The sequence below is a fragment of the Astatotilapia calliptera genome, chromosome 17 (genome assembly GCF_900246225.1).
Source record: "Astatotilapia calliptera chromosome 17, fAstCal1.2, whole genome shotgun sequence".
Classification (NCBI taxonomy): Eukaryota; Metazoa; Chordata; class Actinopteri; order Cichliformes; family Cichlidae; genus Astatotilapia; species Astatotilapia calliptera.
This window is the reverse complement of record NC_039318.1, coordinates 31,095,520-31,121,164: the sequence shown is the minus strand read 5'-3', so window position 1 is coordinate 31,121,164 and position 25,645 is coordinate 31,095,520. Positions and strand designations below refer to the sequence as shown.

The 25,645-nt window shown below is 35.5% G+C and overlaps 1 protein-coding gene across 1 annotated transcript in view; it reads right to left on the bottom strand.

Moving 5' to 3' along the window:
* Positions 1-25,645, bottom strand: part of LOC113009667 (tetraspanin-8-like) — a 33,957-nt gene that overhangs the window by 3,506 nt on the left and 4,806 nt on the right. The window contains exon 6 of the mRNA XM_026148124.1: positions 2,002-2,088. Coding sequence (XP_026003909.1) covers positions 2,002-2,088 — 87 coding nt within the window. The remainder of the gene's footprint in view (positions 1-2,001; positions 2,089-25,645) is intronic.

Below are 25,645 nucleotides of genomic sequence, written 5' to 3'. Positions count from 1 at the left end.
TCTTCGGGGTTTAACGGCAGCTGGCATCCTTGTACATGCAGTGCTGCCATCTTCTGTTTCAGTCCGTTATTACACTCTTAAATCCTACTACTCATTCCTGCGTCCTTTGTGATCTTACAAAGCTTCAAACGATGCGTCGACTATTAAATTAGTCGTCGACGATTTTAATAGTCGACATAATCGTGACTAGTCGACTAATCGTGGCAGCCCTAATACAAATACAAGTGCAGATTCGTGGCTCCAAAACATGCGCAGCTGATGAGGAAGTGAGGACGAGCAATTTATATCCTAACATAAATGACAGTGTAAGCTCAAGCTTTACACGTGTCTCTAGATGAGAATAGACTGAAGAAAAATGGGTTGTTTTTTTTTATAACTGTGAACTTATCTTTCCTCCAAAGGACAGAGTGTAGGATTATTATTCAGTGTGTTATTGCAAACCTTTCCACCACATAAACCTGAAATCTATGACAGCTGCCCTGTGTGATGCACAGAACACCAAACATTATTTAACCATCAGATCATGAGTCGTCCCTGCATTAATTAACATTTGTTCCACATGCACAAATATGCACATTCTTCTTGTTTTTTTCTGGAGTCTGTGTGAGGCTGCACGCACTAATAGTGTAAGTCTGACACACTAGCACAGTTAAGTTAATCGCTGTATGTTGGCAGACATTTCAATATGGCTCCAATGTAGAGACTTTTTTTAAAAGAGAGAAAATACCCAAAAGCCACTCTGTGTGCGCACTGCTGAGAAAAGACATCCAGAGACTTTTTAAATATAAAATACTAGCATTAATAATGAGCGGCAAAAAGAAATGGCTATAAACATTCTCTGTGAAAAGTGACAGAACATATAGTACTGCTCTCAAGGCTTTAAGTCGTCCACACATCACCGCTACACGCTCTTTCTGATAACATTTCCCCTTCTCATTCCCAACTATCACAACTCACACGCCCAAAATAACAAATGCTTTTTTCAGCATTAAATTTAATATTGCACTGCATGCTACAAAAGTTAATAAATCGAATTTGCAAGATTCATATTCTCCTTCCAAAACTTTGTGCAGTGATAGGGAAATTCCTACTAATACATATACAGTAAGGCCAACCACCAAAACATCTTTCTCTGCGTTTCAGTCAGAAAACTGACACTGCACCCCTTTGTTAAATCCTGACAACAGCTTTTTAAAGCCTAAAGAGGGTTCTTTAGGCTTCACTGTCGTGCTGTGTTAGTGAATCTGGCCCATGGACACAGTTATTTTTGCAGCTGATCTCATTAAATATGTATTTAGATTCCCTTTCAGAGTGCCGCAGGGGAGCCACAACACGCATGCGGGCAATTGGGATATTTTTTAAAGTGAGCCAACAGATTTGCAGCGTTTCAGAGTCAAATTCATGCTACAAATTACAGAAAGGTTAATGAAATCATAAACATAAATGTCTGACTTTGACAAAAAATGGTTGAAATAAATAACCCAAATGTGTACGTACTTGCATGATGTGCTGAGAGGACTAAATAGCACTTACTTTTTTACTATTAACTATATTCCTTTTACATTTGGGTTTACAGTGTAGAATACATTCAACTTTAGTTTCCATTTAGATTTTTTATTTAGGTATGCCTGAATCTTTTTCAGAAATATCTCAAATGCAGTATTCCATTAAAACTGTATGAGTTCTACTTTGGTCTGTGGATAAACAACAACTAGTTAACCTCAATCCAAGACAACTTAAGCTATACACAGAGTCAAAGAGGAATAAATAACTACATTCATCGTATTGCTAGTTGGATATTTAAATGAAAAAACTGCTTTACTTGGACTCAAATTACACTGGCACTTGCTATGGGGAAAACCAATTGTGTCTTCAAGTTTCACCAGTGAAACTGCTAATTTAAATATGTCATTGGTTCCTCAGTTTCTAGAGGACAATGTGTGGTTACAGGACCAGAGATGAACATAATGACCACTGTTCTTATAAAAGAAAGACACTCACGCATTTTCCTGGATATTGGCAGTTACAGGATGAAGGGATGGAAGAGCCCCAGTCTTTGTAACCTTCAACGAGACCGCAGCATTCCAGCTGGAGGTGAAACACAAAGGTTCAAAACAGGTCCAGCAGTAATTATTTTTTGTATCATTTAGTAAAAAGTTGCAACAGTTCTTCAAAGTTTCATTAACACAAGGTGTAGCACTGATTTCTGACCTTTAGTTCGGTTTGGATTTGGAAACCTTCACTACAGACTTGTGTTTATTCCAAAGATACGAGTTTCAGGAAGGCTCTTGGCGTCAGAGGGAGAGTATTGTCATTAAAGCAACGGGTCTGAACATCGCTACTGTAATGGGCCTATTCTTTTGTTTAAGCATAATGCATGCAACCCAACATTTCCTTCCTGAGGTAGCCAAATTAAAAAAAACAAAACCAAACAACACTCACGAGTGGTCAGTGGTGACCAGAAAACAAGTAATAGCAGATGTTTCTGGCGTGCATGATTGACAACAAAGCACTTTCACACTAGCAAAGTGTAGCTAGCACAGCTGCACTATGCTAGCTGTATACAAAAAAGGCAAAAGTCAGCAGTTAGCAGAGGCAGGCACACTTTGGATCTTTTTAATACTCAAAAAGAGGTTAGTGTTTTTAACATAAAACATACTTTTATGTCAGAGTATCCTAACATACTGTAGATTTAAAAGTTGCTAAAAGCTGGCTAAAACAAACAGGGCAAAAATAAGTCATGACCTTTATCATAATGTTACATTATAGTTTCTATTTACAGTTCCATAACTAGCAACACTTATCAGCCAAATTGGAATGAAATACAACAAAAAGTCTACCAGGGTGAACCACGCCTCTTGCTCTATGGTAGCTGGAATAGGCTGCACACCACCCGCTGATATAAGGATAAGTGTAAGAAAATGGATAAATGGCCAATCAAATTTTATTTTAGATTACAGTGGAATATACTGGGTTTGGGAGCTAGCAGGGAGCCTGAACTTCAGTTTCTTCAGTTTGTTTCTAAAGGGAACTAGAAAGTGCATTTTCTGAAGAAACTGCAGTGTGAATGCTTGAATCTGAATGTATGCACTGAAATGAATTAATTGCTGAATTTTGAGTTAAAAATATTGAATGAGATAAAAAACAAAACAAAAAAAAAACGAATTTAACCTGAAAACAAAGGTGCTGAACTGCTAAAAGCTGAAGGTTACACAGAAGAAGGAGTTGGAAAAAAACTGAAAATGTTTTAAATGTAAATTAGAAAACCCTAAGAAATGAGAAAAGAACATTTAGAGTCAGAAAACATCTGAATGAATATTAAAAGGTCATATTCTTTGAATCACTGAATGACTCAAATGTGATCCCTCCACTTTGATCCACACAGTTTAAAAAGTTTAAATGCCTGAGCTTTGAAAGATACGGTGTTGGAAAGAGAACAATAATGGCGACAATTTGAGGGTAAAATGATGGCTGTGACACTGTGGACACAGCAGCAGTTGAAAGAGAAGTGCTTAAGATGAATCTTGGCACAGTGGCAGGCAGAGCTCGTTAAGCAGGCAGGTGTGAGCCTGGTTGCTATAGTGACCGCACCCAATGGCTCCATACACACGTACACAGACATGCGCCTCACTTTTGCTGCTTAAAATGAACAGAAAAGTCAGGCCGAAACAAATCGTTCCCAAATGAAAAGTAAAAGTCGTATTGACAAAATTCTTTCACTGTGAGCGACAGCAATGTCTAGTCTACCAAATTCTCAGTTTTCATGTCTGTGGAGTTTATTATATGGACGTGGTGACAGTGGAAAGACACCATGCTCTTCTGATTTTCAAACGAACCTTCTGAGCCATTTTAACATTAGAGTCTATGGAAGAGTTGGAGGGAGGAGGCTGTGCATTGGTGACATTTATGAAAGAACCATAACACCTAGTACAATAGTAAACACATTGGATGAAAGAGGACAGCGATGGCTACGTTTTGAGGGTAAAATCATACCTGTAGAGCAAACGCTGTGGACATAGCAGCAGTTTTAAAAAATATTTTAAGATTAATTTTTTTGCTCCTCTCACTCTAGCAGTTGAGCTCTCTCACTCTAGCCCCAACATTCCGTCCCATACACACCCATTATAAACTCTGAAACGGGTGAAAAAACATCATGAAACTTAAACTGGAACTGAAGAAAAAGTATAATAGATATTGAAAAGATAAATACAAGTTGAATAGTTGAATGTCTTGTCTTCGTTTTAAAGTTTGAATGGTGGCTCTATGTCAATGTATGTGGAAGTAGATACAGTTTAAAGAGGAGGAAGTTGAATGAGAATTTGAAGGGTCTCCCCATTGAAATACATTATAAATTTTTGTTGAAAAAAGTTGAATAAAATTAAAAATATAAATGTTAAAAATGAGAAAAATAGAAGCAGTGTTGTCCAAAAGAATAGGAATCTAACGGTGTTTGAATGGTTTTTCTAAGTTGAACGGTTTTGAAGGAGTAGGCTTTCAAAAAACGTACGGAATAGATAATAATAACTAGAAAGTGCATTTTCTGAAGAAACTGCAGTGTGAATGCTTGAATCTGAATGTATGCACTGAAATGAATTAATTGCTGAATTTTGAGTTAAAAATATTGAATGAGATTAAAAAAAACCAAAAAAAAAAAACGAATTTAACCTGAAAACAAAGGTGCTGAACTGCTAAAAGCTGAAGGTTACACAGAAGAAGGAGTTGGAAAAAAACTGAAAATGTTTTAAATGTAAATTAGAAAACCCTAAGAAATGAGAAAAGAACATTTAGAGTCAGAAAACATCTGAATGAATATTAAAAGGTCATATTCTTTGAATCACTGAATGACTCAAATGTGATCCCTCCACTTTGATCCACACAGTTTAAAAAGTTTAAATGCCTGAGCTTTGAAAGACACGGTGTTGGAAAGAGAACAATAATGGCGACAATTTGAGGGTAAAATGATGGCTTTAACACTGTGGACACAGCAGCAGTTGAAAGAGAAGTGTTTAAGATGAATCTTGGCAGAGTGGCAGAGAGAGCTCGTTAAGCAGGCAGGTGTGAGCCTGGTTGCTATAGTGACTGCACCCAATGGCTCCATACACACGTACACAGACATGCACCTCACTTTTGCTGCTTAAAATGAACAGAAAAGTCAGGCCCAAACAAATTCTTCCCAAATGAAAAGTACATGTCGTATTGACAGAATTCTTTCACCGTGAGCGACAGCCATGTCTAGTCTACCTAATTCTCAGTTTTCATGCCTGTGGAGTTTATTATATGGACGTGGTGACAGTGTAAAGACACCATGCTCTTCTGATTTTCAAACGAACCTTCTGAGCCATTTTAACATTAGAGTCTATGGAAGAGTTGGAGGGAGGAGGCTGTGCATTGGTGACATTTATGAAAGAACCATAACACCTAGTACAATAGTAAACACATTGGATGAAAGAGGACAGCCATGGCTACGTTTTGAGGGTAAAATCATACCTGTAGAGCAAACGCTGTGGACACAGCAGCAGTTTTAAAAAAGATTTTAAGATTAATTTTTTTGCTCCTCTCACTCTAGCAGTTGAGCTGTCTCACTCTAGCCCCAACATTCCGTCCCATACACACCCATTATAAACTCTGAAACGGGTGAAAAAACATCATGAAAGTTAAACTGGAACTGAAGAAAAAGTATAATAGATATTGAAAAGATAAATACAAGTTGAATAGTTGAATGTCTTGTCTTCGTTTTAAAGTTTGAATGGTGGCTCTATGTCAATGTATGTGGAAGTAGTAAGAGTTTAAAAATGAGTAAGTTGAATGAGGATTTGAAGGGTCTCCCCATTGAAATACATTATAAATTTTTGTTGAATAAAGTTGAATAAAATTAAAAATATAAATGTTAAAAATATGAAAAATAGAAGCAGTGTTGTCCAAAAGAATAGGAATCTAACGGTGTTTGAATGGTTTTTCTAAGTTGAACGGTTTTGAAGTTATAGGATTACAAAAAACGTACGGAATACAGAATAAAATATAACTAGAAAGTGCATTTTCTGAAGAAACTGCAGTGTGAATGCTTGAATCTGAATGTATGCACTGAAATGAATTAATTGCTGAATTTTGAGTTAAAAATATTGAATGAGATTAAAAAAAAACAAAAAAAAAAACGAATTTAACCTGAAAACAAAAGTGCTGAACTGCTAAAAGCTGAAGGTTACACAGAAGAAGGAGTTGGAAAAAAACTGAAAATGTTTTAAATGTAAATTAGAAAACCCTAAGAAATGAGAAAAGAACATTTAGAGTCAGAAAACATCTGAATGAATATTAAAAGGTCATATTCTTTGAATCACTGAATGACTCAAATGTGATCCCTCCACTTTGATACACACAGTTTAAAAAGTTTAAATGCCTGAGCTTTGAAAGATACGGTGTTGGAAAGAGAACAATAATGGCGACAATTTGAGGGTAAAATGATGGCTGTAACACTGTGGACACAGCAGCAGTTGAAAGAGAAGTGCTTAAGATGAATCTTGGTACAGTGGCAGGCAGAGCTCGTTAAGCAGGCAGGTGTGAGCCTGGTTGCTATAGTGACCGCACCCAATGGCTCCATACACACGTACACAGACATGCGCCTCACTTTTGCTCCTTAAAATGAACAGAAAAATCAGGCCGAAACAAATCGTTCCCAAATGAAAAGTAAAAGTCGTATTGACAAAATTCTTTCACCGTGAGCGACAGCAGCTTCTAGTCTACTGAATTCTCAGTTTTCATGCCTGTGGAGTTTATTATATGGACGTGGTGACAGTGGAAAGACACCATGCTCTTCTGATTTTCAAACGAACCTTCTGAGCCATTTTAACATTAGAGTCTATGGAAGAGTTGGAGGGAGGAGGCTGTGCATTGGTGACATTTATGAAAAAACCATAACACCTAGTACAATAGTAAACACATTGGATGAAAGAGGACAGCCATGGCTACGTTTTGAGGGTAAAATCATACCTGTAGAGCAAACGCTGCAGACACAGCAGCAGTTTTAAAAAATATTTTAAGATTAATTTTTTTGCTCCTCTCACTCTAGCAGTTGAGCTGCCTCACTCTAGCCCCAACATTCCGTCCCATACACACCCATTATAAACTCTGAAACGGGTGAAAAAACATCATGAAACTTAAACTGGAACTGAAGAAAAAGTATAATAGATATTGAAAAGATAAATACAAGTTGAATAGTTGAATGTCTTGTCTTCGTTTTAAAGTTTGAATGGTGGCTCTATGTCAATGTATGTGGAAGTAGATACAGTTTAAAGAGGAGGAAGTTGAATGAGAATTTGAAGGGTCTCCCCATTGAAATACATTATAAATTTTTGTTGAAAAAAGTTGAATAAAATTAAAAATATAAATGTTAAAAATGAGAAAAATAGAAGCAATGTTGTCCAAAAGAATAGGAATCTAACGGTGTTTGAATGGTTTTTCTAAGTTGAACGGTTTTGAAGGAGATAGATTACAAAAAACGTACGGAATACAGAATAATAATAAAATAGAATAAAGATTAGAAGAACAATACTGTGAATGCTTTTCAAGCATTCACACTAATAATAATAATAATAATAATAATAAAGATTAGAAGAACAATACTGTGAATGCTTTTCAAGCATTCACACTAACTAGAAAGTGCATTTTCTGAAGAAACTGCAGTGTGAATGCTTGAATCTGAATGTATGCATTGAAATGAAATAATTACTGAATTTAAGTTAAAAATTTTGAATGAGATTAAAAAAAAAACCCGAATTTAACCTGAAAACAAAAGTGCTGAACTGCTAAAAGCTGAAGGTTACACAGAAGAAGAAGTTGGAAAAAAGCTGAAAATGTTTTAATTGTAAATTAGAAAAACCTAAGAAATGAGAAAAGAACATTTAGAGTCAGAAAACATCTGAAAGAATATTAAAAGGTCATATTCTTTGAATCACTGAATGACTAAAATGTGATCCCTCCACTTGGACCCACACAGTTTAAAAAGTTTACATCTCTGAGCTTTGAAAGACAAGATGTTGGAAAAAGAACAACGATGGCGACGTTTTGAGGGTAAAATGATGGCTTTAACACTGTGGACACAGCAGCAGTTGAAAGAGAAGTGTTTAAGATGAATTTTGGCAGAGTGGCAGGCAGAGCTCGTTAAGCAGGCAGGTGTGAGCCTGGTTGCTATAGTGACCGCACCCAATGGCTCCATACACACGCACACAGACATGCGCCTCACTTTTGCTGCTTAAAATGAACAGAAAAGTCAGGCCGAAACAAATCGTTCCCAAATGAAAAGTACAAGTCGTATTGACAAAATTCTTTCACCGTGAGCGACAGCAGCTTCTAGTCTACTGAATTCTCAGTTTTCATGCCTGTGGAGTTTATTATATGGACGTGGTGACAGTGGAAAGACACCATGCTCTTCTGATTTTCAAACGAACCTTCTGAGCCATTTTAACATTAGAGTCTATGGAAGAGTTGGAGGGAGGAGGCTGTGCATTGGTGACATTTACGAAAGAACCATAACACCTAGGACAATAGTAAACACATTGGATGAAAGAGGACAGCGATGGCTACGTTTTGAGGGTAAAATCATACCTGTAGAGCAAACGCTGCGGACACAGCAGCAGTTTTAAAAAAGATTTTAAGATTAATTTTTTTGCTCCTCTCACTCTAGCAGTTGAGCTGCCTCACTCTAGCCCCAACATTCCGTCCCATACACACCCATTATAAACTCTGAAACGGGTGAAAAAACATCATGAAACTTAAACTGGAACTGAAGAAAAAGTATAATAGATATTGAAAAGATAAATACAAGTTGAATAGTTGAATGTCTTGTCTTCGTTTTAAAGTTTGAATGGTGGCTCTATGTCAATGTATGTGGAAGTAGTAAGAGTTTAAAAATGAGTAAGTTGAATGAGGATTTGAAGGGTCTCCCCATTGAAATACATTATAAATTTTTGTTGAATAAAGTTGAATAAAATTAAAAATATAAATGTTAAAAATATGAAAAATAGAAGCAGTGTTGTCCAAAAGAATAGGAATCTAACGGTGTTTGAATGGTTTTTCTAAGTTGAACGGTTTTGAAGGAGTAGGCTTACAAAAAACGTACGGAAAAATAAAATATAACTAGAAAAATTTGCATTTCCTGCGAAAATGCTGTGTGGATGCCTTAACGCTGAAGATGTCTGCAGAAAAAAGCTGAAAAAGTTGAAAAAAAAAGGTTGCCCTGAGCAGGATTCAAACCTGGCCCTCCTGGTCTAAGGGCAGCTATTTAGCTCACTGAGCCAAAGTCATTCTCACAAAGAAGAGGTGGAGAGATTGACAATTGTGCTGAAATGAGCAGAAGCTGCTGAGAATTGTGCTGATAAGAGGTGGAAAGGCTGAAAATGTTTCAGAAGAGGTGAATAAGCAGAATTTGGGCAGAAAAGAGGTGAAAACTCTGAAAATTTTGCTGAAAAGAGTTCAATCAGCAGAATTTCTTCTGAAAAGAGTTCAATCAGAAGAATTTTGCTGAAAAGAGTTTTTTTCTGAAAACAGCAGAAAAAACTGAAAATCTTGCTGAAAAGAGTTGAATGAGCAGAATTTGTGCTGAAAAGAGGTTTTTGCTGAAAACAGCTGAAAAAGCTGGTATTTGTGCTGAAAAGTGGTGAAAAAAACGAAAATTGTGTTGAAAAGGGGTGAAAAAGCTTAAATTTGTGTTGAAAAGAGTTAACAAAGTTTAACTGTTGACTGAAAGAAATGTTGCCATAAGCGGGATTTGAACCCAGGCCTCCCAGTCTGAGAACGGACGCTTATCTCACTGAGCTAAAACACAACTCAGTCCAGCATGCAAAATCAGTGAGGCCATTGATAATGTGTTCCATTCATTTCAATGGTCAAAAGTCATAACAAACATCAGCAGAAATAGCAGAATATTTTAAAGTTTAAACATAGTATTTCTGCTAAAACTTAGTATTTAAACTAAATAATATTTTTTTTCCTGCCAAATCATAGCATTTGTGCTGGAACACAGAATATTCTGCCAAATCCTACAATTTGTGCTAAAACATTATTTATGATTTAGTAGAAACACTGGGACTTGGTGGAAATACTATGATTTACATGAAATACTTTGACTTAGCAGAAGTACTACAATCTAGGAAAAAAGTACTACAGCATAGCAGAAATTCTATCATTGAGCAGAATTACTAGGATTTAGAAGAAATACTAAGATTTGGCACAAACACTGATGTGGCTCAAGAACCTTTATTGTGCAGTTATACTATGATTTGGAAGAAATACTATGTTTTAGCACAAATACTATGATTTGGCTCAAATACTATGATTTGGAAGAAATACTATGTTTTAGCACAAATACTATGATTTGGCTCAAATACTATGATTTACCAGTAATACTATGTTTTGGAACAAATACTACACTTTGTCACAAATACTATAATTGAGTACAAGTACTATAAGTTTACAGAAATACTATGATTTAGCAGAAATGCAGTGTTTTTGCAGAAACACTGTAATTTCGCTTAAATAGTATGAAATAGCAGTAATACTATGATTTGGCAGAAATACTACTTTTTAGCACAAATACTATTGTACAGAATGGTGTACGTCAGTTTAATGCTGGGTGGTGCTGCAATAGTAACTATCCTCGGTCAGAAGGAGAGGCTGACATCCAGGGATTAGATTACCACAGGTGGAGTTTATTGCGGTCAGATGGATGGTACAGGGAGGTATGGCATACAGTAGGAGGATGTGGAGAGGTGATATGGTGTGGTTTCTATGATTAAGAACAGGGTATGCATTACAACATGCATACAGATTAAAGATTAAGAAAACTGGCAACAAATTCCTCCACTACAAATCAGTCTGATACCACTTTTTACAGGGTTCCCGTTTACTAAGGCACTACCCAAAAGGCGCCACAAGAGGGCAGTCCAACACAAGAGATGACCTATTTACACTGATGCACTTAGTAAACAGCCCCTACTTAGCCACTACATAATACAGTGATAATGCAGTATTCAAATTCAAACAAATACTATGATTTGGCAGAAATACTATGACTGAGTAGTAATACTATAACATAACAGATTTCCTAAAAAAACTATGAAATTGCAGTAATTCTATGACTTGGCAGAGATACTACGTTTTAGCACAAATACTATAACAACGCAGAAATACTATGACTTAGTAGTAATACTATAACATAACAGTTCAATGTTCTTGCACAAATACCACAATATGGCAGAAATACTATGTTTTAGCACAAATACTGTGATTTGGTATAAATACTATGATTTGGCACACATACTATATTCCGCAGATACACTATAACATAACAGATATTCTAAAACTTAGTAGTAATACTATAACATAACAGAATTATTATTTGGGCACAAATACCACGATTTGGCAAAAATGCCATGATTCAGCACAAATATGATGACATGGCAAAAATACTATGATTGGGTACAAATACTATGATTTGGCACAAGTACTATGATTTAGTACAAATACTATGATTTGGCAGAAATACTCTGATTTAGCAGACGTACTATCTTTTGGTAGAAATTCCTGCTAAAAGGTAGTATTTCTGCGTTTTAGCAGAAATACTGTAATTTGGCATAAATACTATGATTTGGCATAAATACTATGCCTTAGTAGTAATACTATAACATAAGAGATATACTATGGTTTTGCAGACATACTATGTTTTTGCACAAATACCATGATTTGGCACAAATGCTGTGATTTAGCAGAAATACTATGATTGGGTTCAAATACTATGATTTGGCAATAATACTGCGTTTTAACAACAACTACTGAGATTTGATTGAAATACTATGATTTAGAAGAAATACTATGACTCCATACAAATACGATGCTTTGGCACAAATACTATGATTTGGCAGAAATACTATGACTTAGTAGTAATACTATAACATAACAGATTTCCTAAAAAAAAACTATGAAATTGCAGTAATTCTATGACTTGGCAGAGATACTACGTTTTAGCACAAATACTATAACAACGCAGAAATACTATGACTTAGTAGTAATACTATAACATAACAGTTCAATGTTCTTGCACAAATACCACAATATGGCAGAAATACTATGTTTTAGCACAAATACTGTGATTTGGTATAAATACTATGATTTGGCACACATACTATATTTCGCAGATACACTATAACATAACAGATATTCTACGACTTAGTAGTAATACTATAACATAACAGAATTATTAATTGGGCACAAATACCACGATTTGGCAAAAATACTATGATTGGGTACAAATACTATGATTTGGCAATAATACTGCATTTTAACACAACTACTGAGATTTGATTGAAATACTATGATTTAGAAGAAATACTATTACTCCATACAAATACGATGCTTTGGGACAAATACTATGTTTTGGTTCCAATACTATGATGTGCAACAAATACTATGATTTGGCACAAGTACTATGATTTAGTACAAATACTATGATTTGGCAGAAATACTATGCCTTAGTAGTAATACTATAACATAAGAGATATACTATGGTTTTGCAGACATACTATGTTTTTGCACAAATACCATGATTTGGAACAAATGCTATGATTTAGCAGAAATACTAAGATTGGGTACAAATACTATGATTTGGCAATAATACTGCGTTTTAACAACAATTACTGAGATTTGATTGAAATACTATGACTCCATACAAATACGATGCTTTGGCACAAATACTATGATTTGGCACAAATACTATGACTTAATAGTAATACTATAACATAACAGATTTCCTAAAAAAAACTATGAAATTGCAGTAATTCTATGACTTGGCAGAGATACTACGTTTTAGCACAAATACTATAACAACGCAGAAATACTATGACTTAGTAGTAATACTATAACATAACAGTTCAATGTTCTTGCACAAATACCACAATATGGCAGAAATACTATGTTTTAGCACAGATACTGTAATTTGGTATAAATACTATGATTTGGCACACATACTATATTTCGCAGATACACTATAACATAACAGATATTCTACGACTTAGTAGTAATACTATAACATATCAGAATTATTAATTGGGCACAAATACCACGATTTGGCAAAAATACTGCATTTTAACAAAACTACTGAGATTTAATTGAAATACTATGATTTAGAAGGAATACTATGACTCCATACAAATACAATGCTTTGGAACAAATACTATGATTTGGCACAAGTACTATCATTCAGTAGAAATACTATGATTGGGCAGAAGTACTATGTTTCAGTACAAATACTATGATTTGGCAGGAATACTCTGATTTAGCAGAAATACTATGTTTTAACATAAATACTGTCTTTTGGCAGAAATTCCTGCTAAAAAGGACTATTTCTGCTTTTTAGCAGAAATACTGTAATTTGGCATAAATACTATAATTTGGGATAAATACTATGATTTGGCACATATAATATATTCAGCACATATATTATAAAATAACAGAAATATTATGATTTGGCCTCAAAACCATGATTTTGCACAAATACCATGATTCTGCAAAAATACTATGATTTAGCAAAAATACTATGATTTAGCAGAAGTACTGAGATGTAGCAGAAGTACTTTGTTTTAGCAGAAATACTATGATTGAGGAGTAATACTTAAACATAGGAGAAATATTGATACACAGACACACATACACAGACAGTAAAGGGAACAGGAGCTGTGGAGAGTCTGGGCTTGGTATATGTAGGTCAGTTAAATTAGCTGCACCTGCTGTAGTCAGCCCTTACACACACAGACACAGACACAGAGAGAGGTGTGAGTTTTCTTCAGTGTATTTCTGACATTCAGGATTCCACTCGAACAAATGGCCATAATTTCCTAACCGTAGAGGCTAGAACGGTCATTCAGGCATCGTTTTATTCAGAAGAGATGGGGGAATCTTCAGGTCTTCATAATTCAGAGATAAAACATAAATTATTAAAGATATATGACTTGTAATACACTGTAACTGAGTAGAGGCGAAGCAAAAACTGCCTTGACTTGCGCTCAAACAACCTTTGGTAACTCTAAATCTATATGGAGCATCAAAATCATTCTTTCACCGTAAGAAACAGCAGGCTTTGGTGAACAGTTATGGAAATTTTCAGGGCTCTGTGGAAATCCATCAAAAAGATATGACGAGAGAAAAAAGTGCCTCATTTCCAGTGTTTGAAATCTGATGAAATCTGAGCGAGGGACAAATTTCCTACCCTCAAACAAGTCCAACTCATTTCAGAACGGTAATAGGTGAGAAAGAAATTCTTGAATTGTGAGCGTCAGGAGTGTCTGAACATATACGGGGACAAGCCTCATGTCTTAACTTTGCTTCGTTAAGGAGATATGACAATTTGAAAATGCCTCTCATTAGAGAAATCCAGCGGTGATTTTGAACAAACTCTCCATTGAGTTTATATGGAGAGTTTTCTGACTTTGTGTTACTCTGAGGAGATTTGCAAAATATCTATGAGTCCCACAACAATGATAGGGACATTTTCTGAAAGCCAGCAAAAATACCTACGTTTTGATGTATAATTTGTGGGGCTTGAGTGGAAATTGAGCGAGTAGCAAGAAGTTGTTTGGACATGAAGAGAAAATTCAAACAGTTTCACTGTCCCCTCTGAGTTAATTGCATAGCAACCATAGCAACGCATGTATTTTCTGAAAAATCAAAATTTTGCAACTGAAAACTCAAAGAGGGATAAGATTAAAACGGTAGAAGATCTGAAAAAGCTGAATCATACAGGAATAGCCAAATCATTTGAGAACATTTTAAAGTTTGAATGGAGTTTCTAGGTGAAAGTATGAGGCAGTAGTTAAGTTTCAAAGACAAGAAAGTTTTAGCAGAATTGTGGAAGTTTCCCATTCATTTCAATGGGACAAATTAAAGGAAAAAAGTGTAATATTTTAAAAAGTATAATAGTAATAAACACCAAAAGTCATAGCCGGCATTAGCAGAAAGAGCAGAACAGTTTAGAGTTTGAACGGTGAAAATAGCACAAAAATTGTGGAAGTAGATCCACGGCGAAAAGTGTACGGAAACACCCGGAATAATAAAGAATAAAGAGAAACAGGATCTCAATAGTGTGGATGCCCATTGAGGGCATCCACACAATAAAGAGAAACAGGAACTCAATAGTGTGGATGCCCATTGAGGGCATCCACACAATTATGGGACAAAATCCTTTCCAAGTTTATATGGAACGGTCACAGACTGAGAATCAAATTCGAAACACTACAGATAAGAAAGGATAAGGAGGGTTTGGCACTCCCAAACCTTTAAGCATACTTTCATGCTGCACAAATCAGGTATATAATTTGTTGGTGTGACAATGATTATGAAGCCAAATGGAAGAATTTAGAAAAATCAGTACAGGGAAGAGAAATGCAAAGCCTTATGGGAGACAGAAGAAGCAACGAGTGTAATTAAACAGCTGAATTAAGTCACTCAGTTTACGTTAAAAATGTGATTTAATCTGGTACGAAAATACAAACTGGAAAAAGAGCTCAGACTGCTTCGATGGACAGCTTATGATAAGGGTTCTATTGGTTGTATGAACCAAAGATTTAAACAGTAGATTCCTAATGGATTAACAGCAATATGTACACTAATTAAATATGGGAATTTTATGAACTTCCAGGAGATTAAACAAAATATGATCTAAGCAATCAAGATCATGATAGATATTTGCCGATTAGGGACTTTTTTTAATAAAGAAGTAAAACGTAGTGTAAATCTGGATAAAAATTCAATAATCAAAACCATAACTGAAGCCCACAATGCAAAAAAAATTAGAATAATCTCTACAATTTACGAGCATATAATGGAGGCAAGAGGGTGTACAACAATGTATGTAAAACTGTGGCACAGAGAGTTGGGAGTGAACATATCTGATGAGGAATAGTCACAAATTTGGAAAACACAGCAGGCAACAACATCATCATCACGTGTCTGGAGATTGCATTGCTGGAAAAATGTAATTCGATTTTTTACAACACCCAAAATTAGGAACAAACACCCTTCCTTCACACTTTAGTGTGTTCTGGTTCTGTCCCAAGATCACAAAATTTTGGGAAGATGTTCAGTTAGCTATAGGTAAAATTCTGGGTTGTGCTGTATCTAAGTCTTGTACATTATTATATCTTGGTGTCATTACGGGAAATGTGTTGAAAGAAGATAGAAACGTACTGAAAATTATGCTTGCAGTCGGTAAAAAGGCAATCACAAGGAAATGGAACAAGATAGACCCACTATCGCAGGATGAATGGATCAATATTATAGACGAAATACAAATTATGGAACAGCTGACTTACAAAATAAGGACTCAGGAAGATCAATACCATTGAAAAGGGGGAGAAATGGACTGATTACATAAACTCGATAGGACAAAGACCATCACATTGATAATGAGAAACGATCAAATTGTAGAAACATGGTGACCCAACACGTTCTTTTTTCACCTTTTTTAAAATTATTATTATTATTATTATTATTATTATTATTATTAATAATAATAATAATAATATTTTATTATTTTTTATTTTTATGTTCCGTTTTGTTGTTACACTCCATCTCCCTGTATAATGTTTAAAGAAAACAATAAAAAGAAAGTATCAAAAAAACAGCCATGAGACCACAATCAGACCACAAGTTAGACGAACAAAACTGAAGCATAAAAATATCCATCTAAAAGGATTTTGGGGGCTGTTGACAGTTTTTTTTTCTCCATAATTCTTTCAACTAAATTTACCGTAACACATGTTTACAGCCGTGTCGTACTTGTGTCAAGCCAGCCTCCAATTCGAGACTTGCAGTCAAGCCAGCCTCCAGTTGATTTTACGTTCCCTGTGTATTCAAAGTATTACGGGAATGGATGTGGAAACCGGATTTCAAAATAAAAGCCAACTTCGAGTGAATTAACAGATATGTTAAGAACATAATAACATATAATTTAGGCTTTTTTTTTTTTTTAGAAACTCTAATGTTACATTTACATGACACAGCCTTGTACCCTAATTGTGCCCTGTCACTATCAAGGCCATCTTATTTTGGATTTCAAAGTAAAAGCCCTGTGAATCTTCATTTTTGAACTACTCTTTCAATGAATTCATAATGCTCTTAAAAGCAAAAGTCGTATTTCCAAATACTATTTGAACTTTGTATCAACACTTTCCAACCGCAGTCTTTTTCACAGTAATACCATATCAAATAAATTCTTTCTGATTTTGCTTTTCATAGTAATGGCCCTTTGAAATTGCCGATATTTGACTTAATCTCCTAACGATTCAAAATGCTCTAAGATGAAAAATTCTTGTTTCCACAGGGTAATTCCACTTTAGATCAACAGTATACAACCCCACAGTGACACCATATCAATATCAAGTCATTCTGATTTTGCTTTCAAAAATAAAAGCCTTTTCAAATTGTCCATAATTGACCTAACTTTCAGTGATTTCAAAATGCTCTTAAATAGAATTTTGCTGTTTCCACAGGGTAATTCCACTTTAGATCAACAGTATACAACCTCACAGTGATACCATATCAATATCAAGTCATTCTGATTTTGCTTTCAAAAATAAAAGCCTTTTCAAATTGTCCATAATTGACCTAACTTTCAGTGATTTCAAAATGCTCTTAAATAGAATTTTGCTGTTTCCACAGGGTAATTCCACTTTAGATCAACAGTATACAACCCCACAGTGATACCATATAAATATCAAGTCATTCTGATTTTGCTTTCAAAAATAAAAGCCTTTTCAAATTGTCCATAATTGACCTAACTTTCAGTGATTTCAAAATGCTCTAAAATGAAAAATTGCTGTTTCCACAGGGTAATTCCACCTTAGATCAACAGTATACAACCCCACAGTGACACCATATCAATATCAAGTCATTCTGATTATGCCTTCCAAAATAAAAGCCTTTTCAAATTGTCCATAATTGACCTAACTTTCAGTGATTTCAAAATGCTGTAAAATGGAAAATTCCTGTTTCCACATGGTAATTCCACTCCAAATCAACAGTATACAACCCCACGGTGATACCATATCAATATCAAGTCAGTCTGATTTTGCTTTCAAAAATAAAAGCCCTTTCAAATTGTCCACAATTGACCTAACTTTCAGTGATTTCAAAATGCTCTAAAATGGAAAATTCCTGTTTCCACAGGATAATTCCACCTTAGATCAACAGTATACAACCCCACAGTGACACCATATCAATATCAAGTCATTCTGATTTTGCTTTTCATAGTAATGGCCCTTTGAAATTGCCGATATTTGACTTAATCTTCTAACGATTCAAAATGCTCTAAAATGGAAAATTCCTGTTTCCACAGGGTAATTCCACCTTAGATCAACAGTATACAACCCCACAGTGATACCATATCAATATCAAGTCATTCTGATTTTGTTTTCAAAAATAAAAGCCCTTTCAAATTGTCCATAAATGACCTAACTTTCAGTGATTTCAAAATGCTCTAAAATGGAAAATTCTTGTTTCCACAGGGTAATTCCACTTTAGATCAACAGTATACAACCCCACAGTGACACCATATCAATATCAAGTCATTCTGATTTTGCTTTCAAAAATAAAAGCCTTTTCAAATTGTCCATAATTGACCTAACTTTCAGTGATTTCAAAATGCTCTTAAATAGAATTTTGCTGTTTCCACAGGGTAATTCCACTTTAGATCAACAGTATACAACCCCACAGTGATACCATATCAATATCAAGTCATTTTGATTTTGCTTTCAAAAATAAAAGCCTTTTCAAATTGTCCATAATTGACCTACCTTTCAGTGATTTCAAAATGCTCTAAAATGGAAAATTCCTGTTTCCACAGGGTAATTCCACTTTAGATCAACAGTATACAACCCCACGGTGATACCATATCAATATCAAGTCATTCTGATTTTGCTTTCAAAAATAAAAGCCTTTTCAAATTGTCCATAATTGACCTAACTTTCAGTGATTTCAAAATGCTCTAAAATGGAAAATTGCTGTTTCCACAGGATAATTTCACTTTAGGTCAACAGTATACAACCTGACGATGTTACCACATCAATATCAAGTCATTCTGATTTTGCTTTCAAAAATAAAAGCATTTTCAAAATGCCAATATCTGACTTGATCCTGGAACAATTTCAAAATGCTCTAAAATGGAAAATTCCTGTTTCCACAGGGTAATTCCACCTTAGATCAACAGTATACAGCCCCACAGTGATACCATATCAATATCAAGTCATTCTGATTATGCCTTCCAAAATAAAAGCCCTTTCAAATTGTCCACAATTGACCTAACTTTCAGTGATTTCAAAATGCTCTAAAATGGAAAATTGCTGTTTCCACAGGATAATTTCACTTTAGGTCAACAGTATACAACCTCACGATGTTACCATATCAATTTCAAGTAATTCTGATTATGCCTTCCAAAATAATGGCCTGTTGAAAATGCCCATAATTTACCTAACTTTCAGTGATTTCGGAATGCTCTATAAAGGAAATTTTCTGTTTCCACAGAATAGTTTCACTTTAAATCAACAGTATACAACCTCACGATGTTACCATGTCAATTTCAAGTCAGTCTGATTTTGCTTTTCAAAATAAAAGCTTTTTCAATTTGCCCATATATGACTTACTCTTGGAGCGAATTCAAAATGCTCTAAGATGGAAAATTGCTGTTTCCACAGCATAATTCCACTTTAGATCAATAGTATCCAGCCCCACAGTGATACCATATCAATATCAAGTCATTCTGATTATGCCTTCCAAAATAAATGCCCTTTCAAATTGAGCATATATACGACCTACTTTTTTAACGATTTCAAAATGTTCTTAAAAAGAATTTTGCTGTTTCCACAGGATAATTTCACTTTAGGTCAACAGTATACAGCCCCACAGTGATACCATATCAATATATATTTTAAGTCTGTGGAAAGATGTCATTCTAAATAAAGAAATTACAAAACAGCTTGCAAACCAACCATGACATCTTTCCACAGACTTAAAATATAAACGTACTATCAATTACAACCTAGTGGCAATTTCAGCTTCCTTTTACATCATCTTTATGATTCAATTCTGTCATAATCAATTGAGTCTAATTTTGCTTTTCAAAATGAAAACCCAATATGTGTTGAAACAGCAATTTTCATTTTTAAAACATTCTGAAATAATTGAAAGAGTATATCACATATGGACAAATTCGACGGGCCATTAATTTGAAAGGCGAAATCAGACCAACATAAAATTTACATGGTTTTACTGTCGGGTTGGATACTGTTGATCTAAAGTGGAATTATCCTGTGGAAACAGCATCTTTCAATTTAAGAGCATTTTGAAATCGTTAAACGAGTAGGTCGTCTATGGGCAATTTGAAAATACTTTTATTTTGGAAGGCATAATCAGAATGACTTGATATTGATATGGTATCACTGTGGGGTTGTATACTGTTGATCTAAAGTGGAATTACCCTGTGGAAACAAGAATTTTTCATTTTAGAGCATTTTGAATCGTTAGGAGATTAAGTCAAATATCGGCAATTTCAAAGGGCCATTACTATGAAAAGCAAAATCAGAATGACTTGATATTGATATGGTATCACCGTGGGGTTGTATACTGTTGATCTAAAGTGGAATTACCCTGTGGAAACAGGAATTTTCCATTTTAGAGCATTTTGAAATCACTGAAAGGTAGGTCAATTATGGACAATTTGAAAAGGCTTTTATTTTTGAAAGCAAAATCAGAATGACTTGATATTGATATGGTATCACTGTGAGGTTGTATACTATTGATCTAAAGTGGAATTACCCTGTGGAAACAAGAATTTTTCATTTTAGAGCATTTTGAAATCACAGAAAGTTAGGTCAATTGTGGACAATTTGAAAGGGCTTTTATTTTTGAAAGCAAAATCAGAATGACTTGATATTTATATGGTGTCACTGTGGGGTTGTATACTGTTGATCTAAAGTGGAATTACCCTGTGGAAACAGGAATTTTCCATTTTAGAGCATTTTGAATCGTTAGAAGATTAAGTCAAATATCGGCAATTTCAAAGGGCCATTACTATGAAAAGCAAAATCAGAATGACTTGATATTGATATGGTATCACTGTGGGGTTGTATACTGTTGATCTAAGGTGGAATTACCCTGTGGAAACAGGAATTTTCCATTTTAGAGCATTTTGAAATCACTGAAAGTTAGGTCAATTGTGGACAATTTGAAAGGGCTTTTTATTTTTGAAAGCATAATCAGAATGACTTGATATTGATATGGTATCACCGTGGGGTTGTATACTGTTGATCTGGAGTGGAATTACCCTGTGGAAACAGGAATTTTCCATTTTACAGCATTTTGAAATCACTGAAAGTTAGGTCAATTATGGACAATTTGAAAAGGCTTTTATTTTGGAAGGCATAATCAGAATGACTTGATATTGATATGGTGTCACTGTGGGGTTGTATACTGTTGATCTAAGGTGGAATTACCCTGTGGAAACAAGAATTTTTCATTTTAGAGCATTTTGAAATCACTGAAAGTTAGGTCAATTATGGACAATTTGAAAAGGCTTTTATTTTTGAAAGCAAAATCAGAATGACTTGATATTGATATGGTATCACTGTGAGGTTGTATACTGTTGATCTAAAGTGGAATTACCCTGTGGAAACAGCAAAATTCTATTTAAGAGCATTTTGAAATCACTGAAAGTTAGGTCAATTGTGGACAATTTGAAAAGGCTTTTATTTTTGAAAGCAAAATCAGAATGACTTGATATTGATATGGTATCACTGTGAGGTTGTATACTGTTGATCTAAAGTGGAATTACCCTGGTGGAAACAGCAAAATTCTATTTAAGAGCATTTTGAAATCACTGAAAGTTAGGTCAATTATGGACAATTTGAAAAGGCTTTTATTTTTGAAAGCAAAATCAGAATGACTTGATATTGATATGGTGTCACTGTGGGGTTGTATACTGTTGATCTAAAGTGGAATTACCCTGTGGAAACAAGAATTTTCCATTTTAGAGCATTTTGAAATCACTGAAAGTTAGGTCAATTATGGACAATTTGAAAGGGCTTTTATTTTTGAAAGCAAAATCAGAATGACTTGATATTGATATGGTATCACTGTGGGGTTGTATACTGTTGATCTAAGGTGGAATTACCCTGTGGAAACAGGAATTTTCCATTTTAGAGCATTTTGAATCGTTAGAAGATTAAGTCAAATATCGGCAATTTCAAAGGGCCATTACTATGAAAAGCAAAATCAGAATGACTTGATATTGATATGGTATTACTGTGAAAAAGACTGCGGTTGGAAAGTGTTGATACAAAGTTCTAATAGTATTTGGAAATACGACTTTTGCTTTTAAGAGCATTATGAATTCATTGAAAGAGTAGTTCAAAAATGAAGATTCACAGGGCTTTTACTTTGAAATCCAAAATAAGATAGCCTTGACAGGGCACAATTAGGGTACAAGGCTGTGTCATGTAGATGTAACATTAGAGTTTCTAAAAAAAAAAAAAAAAAGCCTAAATTATATGTTATTATGTTCTTAACATATCTGTTAATTCACTCGAAGTTGGCTTTTATTTTGAAATCCGGTTTCCACATCCATTCCCGTAATACTTTGAAAACACAGGGAACGTAAAATCAACTGGAGGCTGGCTTGACTGCAAGTCTCGAATTGGAGGCTGGCTTGACACCAGTCAGGTCGTGCAGGATACCGAAGGACCTTACCTGTGGGACTGGGGGCAAACCTGACCCTCACCTCCCCCTGCACCGTTGAGCAGCACCTGTCGCCTGCTGCACGCAGCTGGAGCTCCGTCCGTCTGTTTCCGTCCGACGTGAGGCAGCGAAACCCCCTGCGGACCTCCAAACTGTGCAGAAAAGACCGCGTACAGGGTTTTTAAACCACCGCGACATGATGACAGGTCACGAGGACACGAGCAGCATCCTCCAGGGTTTTTCACGCTCTCCCCTCGCGCGCTGACCCGGCCCGCGGTTAGGCACAGTTAGCCACGAGTGTTGCTAAAACCGCAGTAAGCACAAAAACAGCAACACAGTAACAAACAGTAGCAAAAGACAAAGTTTGTCCTCACATGTGCAAATGCTAAAACCGTGTTTATTACGTAGGTTACGTTCTTCTTCGTCGAAAACTAAACCGGGAAACGAATCCTTCAGACGTAAACCTGCTTACCGCCGCCTGTCGGAGGAGCGCTCGCTTCTTCCTTTAGGTTTCCTGGTGGCAGTACTGCCCTCTACAGCTGACTCTGTGTATAATTCAGTATCGTTTCATTTGGATGCCACACGAAATAAGAGCCGGTAGCTTTTATACTTGAGATAATATTTATTTTATCTCGTGCATCCAGGTGTTGTTGGTTGTCTTATTCTACTGATGTCCGACTCATTTACATGGTAGGGGAGACCGGGGATAGTTGTAACATTTTTGACATTCTGTCTGTAAATTGGAGCTCTTTAAGGTAGTGGATTCAAAATGTAATGCAAAGTATTTACATGTCTCGGCTATTAAATAGTGCAGCTATTTTCTCTGCAGCACAAATTACCCATTGGCATGGTATGGCCTCAAACACAAAGAGTGAAATGTTACAATTAACCCATAGTCTGGGTTAGTTGTAACATATCCTGGGGTGAAATGTAACACAATGAAATAAGGGTACTGACAAAATATTAACAATGTAATCTTTGTTTATTCAACACAATGAATGCACTTAGAGCCATTTATGTAGCTATGTGTGTGTGTGACAGAATGCAGAAATCTAGCTTTTGAACATATTCCAACCCCCCCAAAAAAGACAAGTTATGGATTTTCTGCAACTGAATATTTCATTAATTTTGGTTGGTCTTCCTTGAGTTTGGCCTCATTGGCTCAGTGGGCATTGTAACCTAACAACTCTTGCACCAATTTGAACATAACAATGAAGCTGAAAAATGTAGTTGTTCACCAGCATCGCAATTCCATTACTTTTTATCATGGCTTACCTTGGTGTGGTTTGCAAAGTGCTTCAGAAAGATGAGGAAATCTGTTTCGTGCACCCATCCTGATTTATTTCCACAACCAATACTTCCTACTGCCCATCTCTGACACAGTGGCCTGCATAATGTATGTGTGGGAACACAAACAGTGGAGGAATTGTGTTGTCAATGGCATTAACCGCATATACAAATGTGACCAGTGAACCTCTCTCTGCTGATGTCGTTGCCCCCAACTTGTTTAATATAAGTTAAAGTAATAGTGTGGTAAGTTGTAACATCTGCATTATTGTTATAACTAACCCAGACTGTTGCTGTTACAACTGACCCAGACTCCTATAGCCATGAACTAGCTAACATTACAGCCAACGGCTAAAACATTAGCACTAAAGACCTACACAGAATATATCCCCATAGACATACAAATAGTTCAAGTTCAAGTTCAACTTTATTGTCACTTCAACCATATACAGTTTAAAAATACACAGTGAGGCGAAACAACGTTCCTCCAGGAACCAAGGTGCTACAAGACAAGTTAGTGCAAAAAAAATATATATATATAATATATCTAGTAATAATATTGTGCAAAAGAGCATTTACAGGTTGGTGTGTGCGATGGTTTGGTGGTGTAGGTCAGTGTGTTTGCGCTTTGTGTTGGTTAGTCAGTCCAGTCTCAATGTTTTGAGGTATTTGAGTTAAGCTGAGTGATAATGTTAGTGTATGTGTGTGTGTGCGTGTTTATCAGTCAGTCCCTTTTTGCTGAGGAGACGGATGGCTTGTGGAAAAAAGCTGTTGGCACAGTCTGGATGTGCGTGCCCCGAATGCTTCGGTACCTTTTCCAGATGGCAGGAGTGTAAAGAGTGTGTGAGAGGGGTGTGTCCGATCAGCCATAATGCTGGTGGCTTTGCGAATGCAGCGTGTGGTGTAGATGTCCTCAATAGAGGGTAGAGAGACCCCGATGATCTTCTCTGCTGTTCCCACTATCCGCTGTCTTGCGGTCTGATATGGCACAGCTTCCCAAACCAGACAGTGATGCAGCCGCTCAGGATGCTCTCAATAGTTCCTCTATAGAAGGTGGTCAGGATCGGTGGTGGAAGCATAATAACATATTTAAGTTTGATGAGTTTAACTGCAAAGCAGATAATGCTATTAAACATTGAAATAAAGTAGAAAAAACTTACTTTTGCCATACAAATGACTTTTTTTCGTGTTAAATTGTCTGTGTTTTGACAAAATGGTGCTGATTTTTCACATGTGATAGCAAAACTGAGTTTGGGCATGTACAGGATGAGTCACATCATTTGAAACTTAGCCCTGATTGGAGAAATTGGAAGTGTTACAACTGACCCACGTTACAACTATCCCCGGTCTCCCTACTTTAATATTAACTTGGCCCGACCAGTGAAAATACCCTTTCTGTCAGTGTGAAGAAGCCTTACTTATATTTTTTCTCAACATAAGAAAAAAGTCCAATTTCAAAGGAGTTTTTTCTAATTGCTAAAAAAAAAAAAAAAAAAAATCCAATGTAATGAATAAAATAAATACATAAATAATTCTGTCAGCACAATTAAATTGTATGAAATAAACATGTAAAATCAGAGAAAAAGTTCTG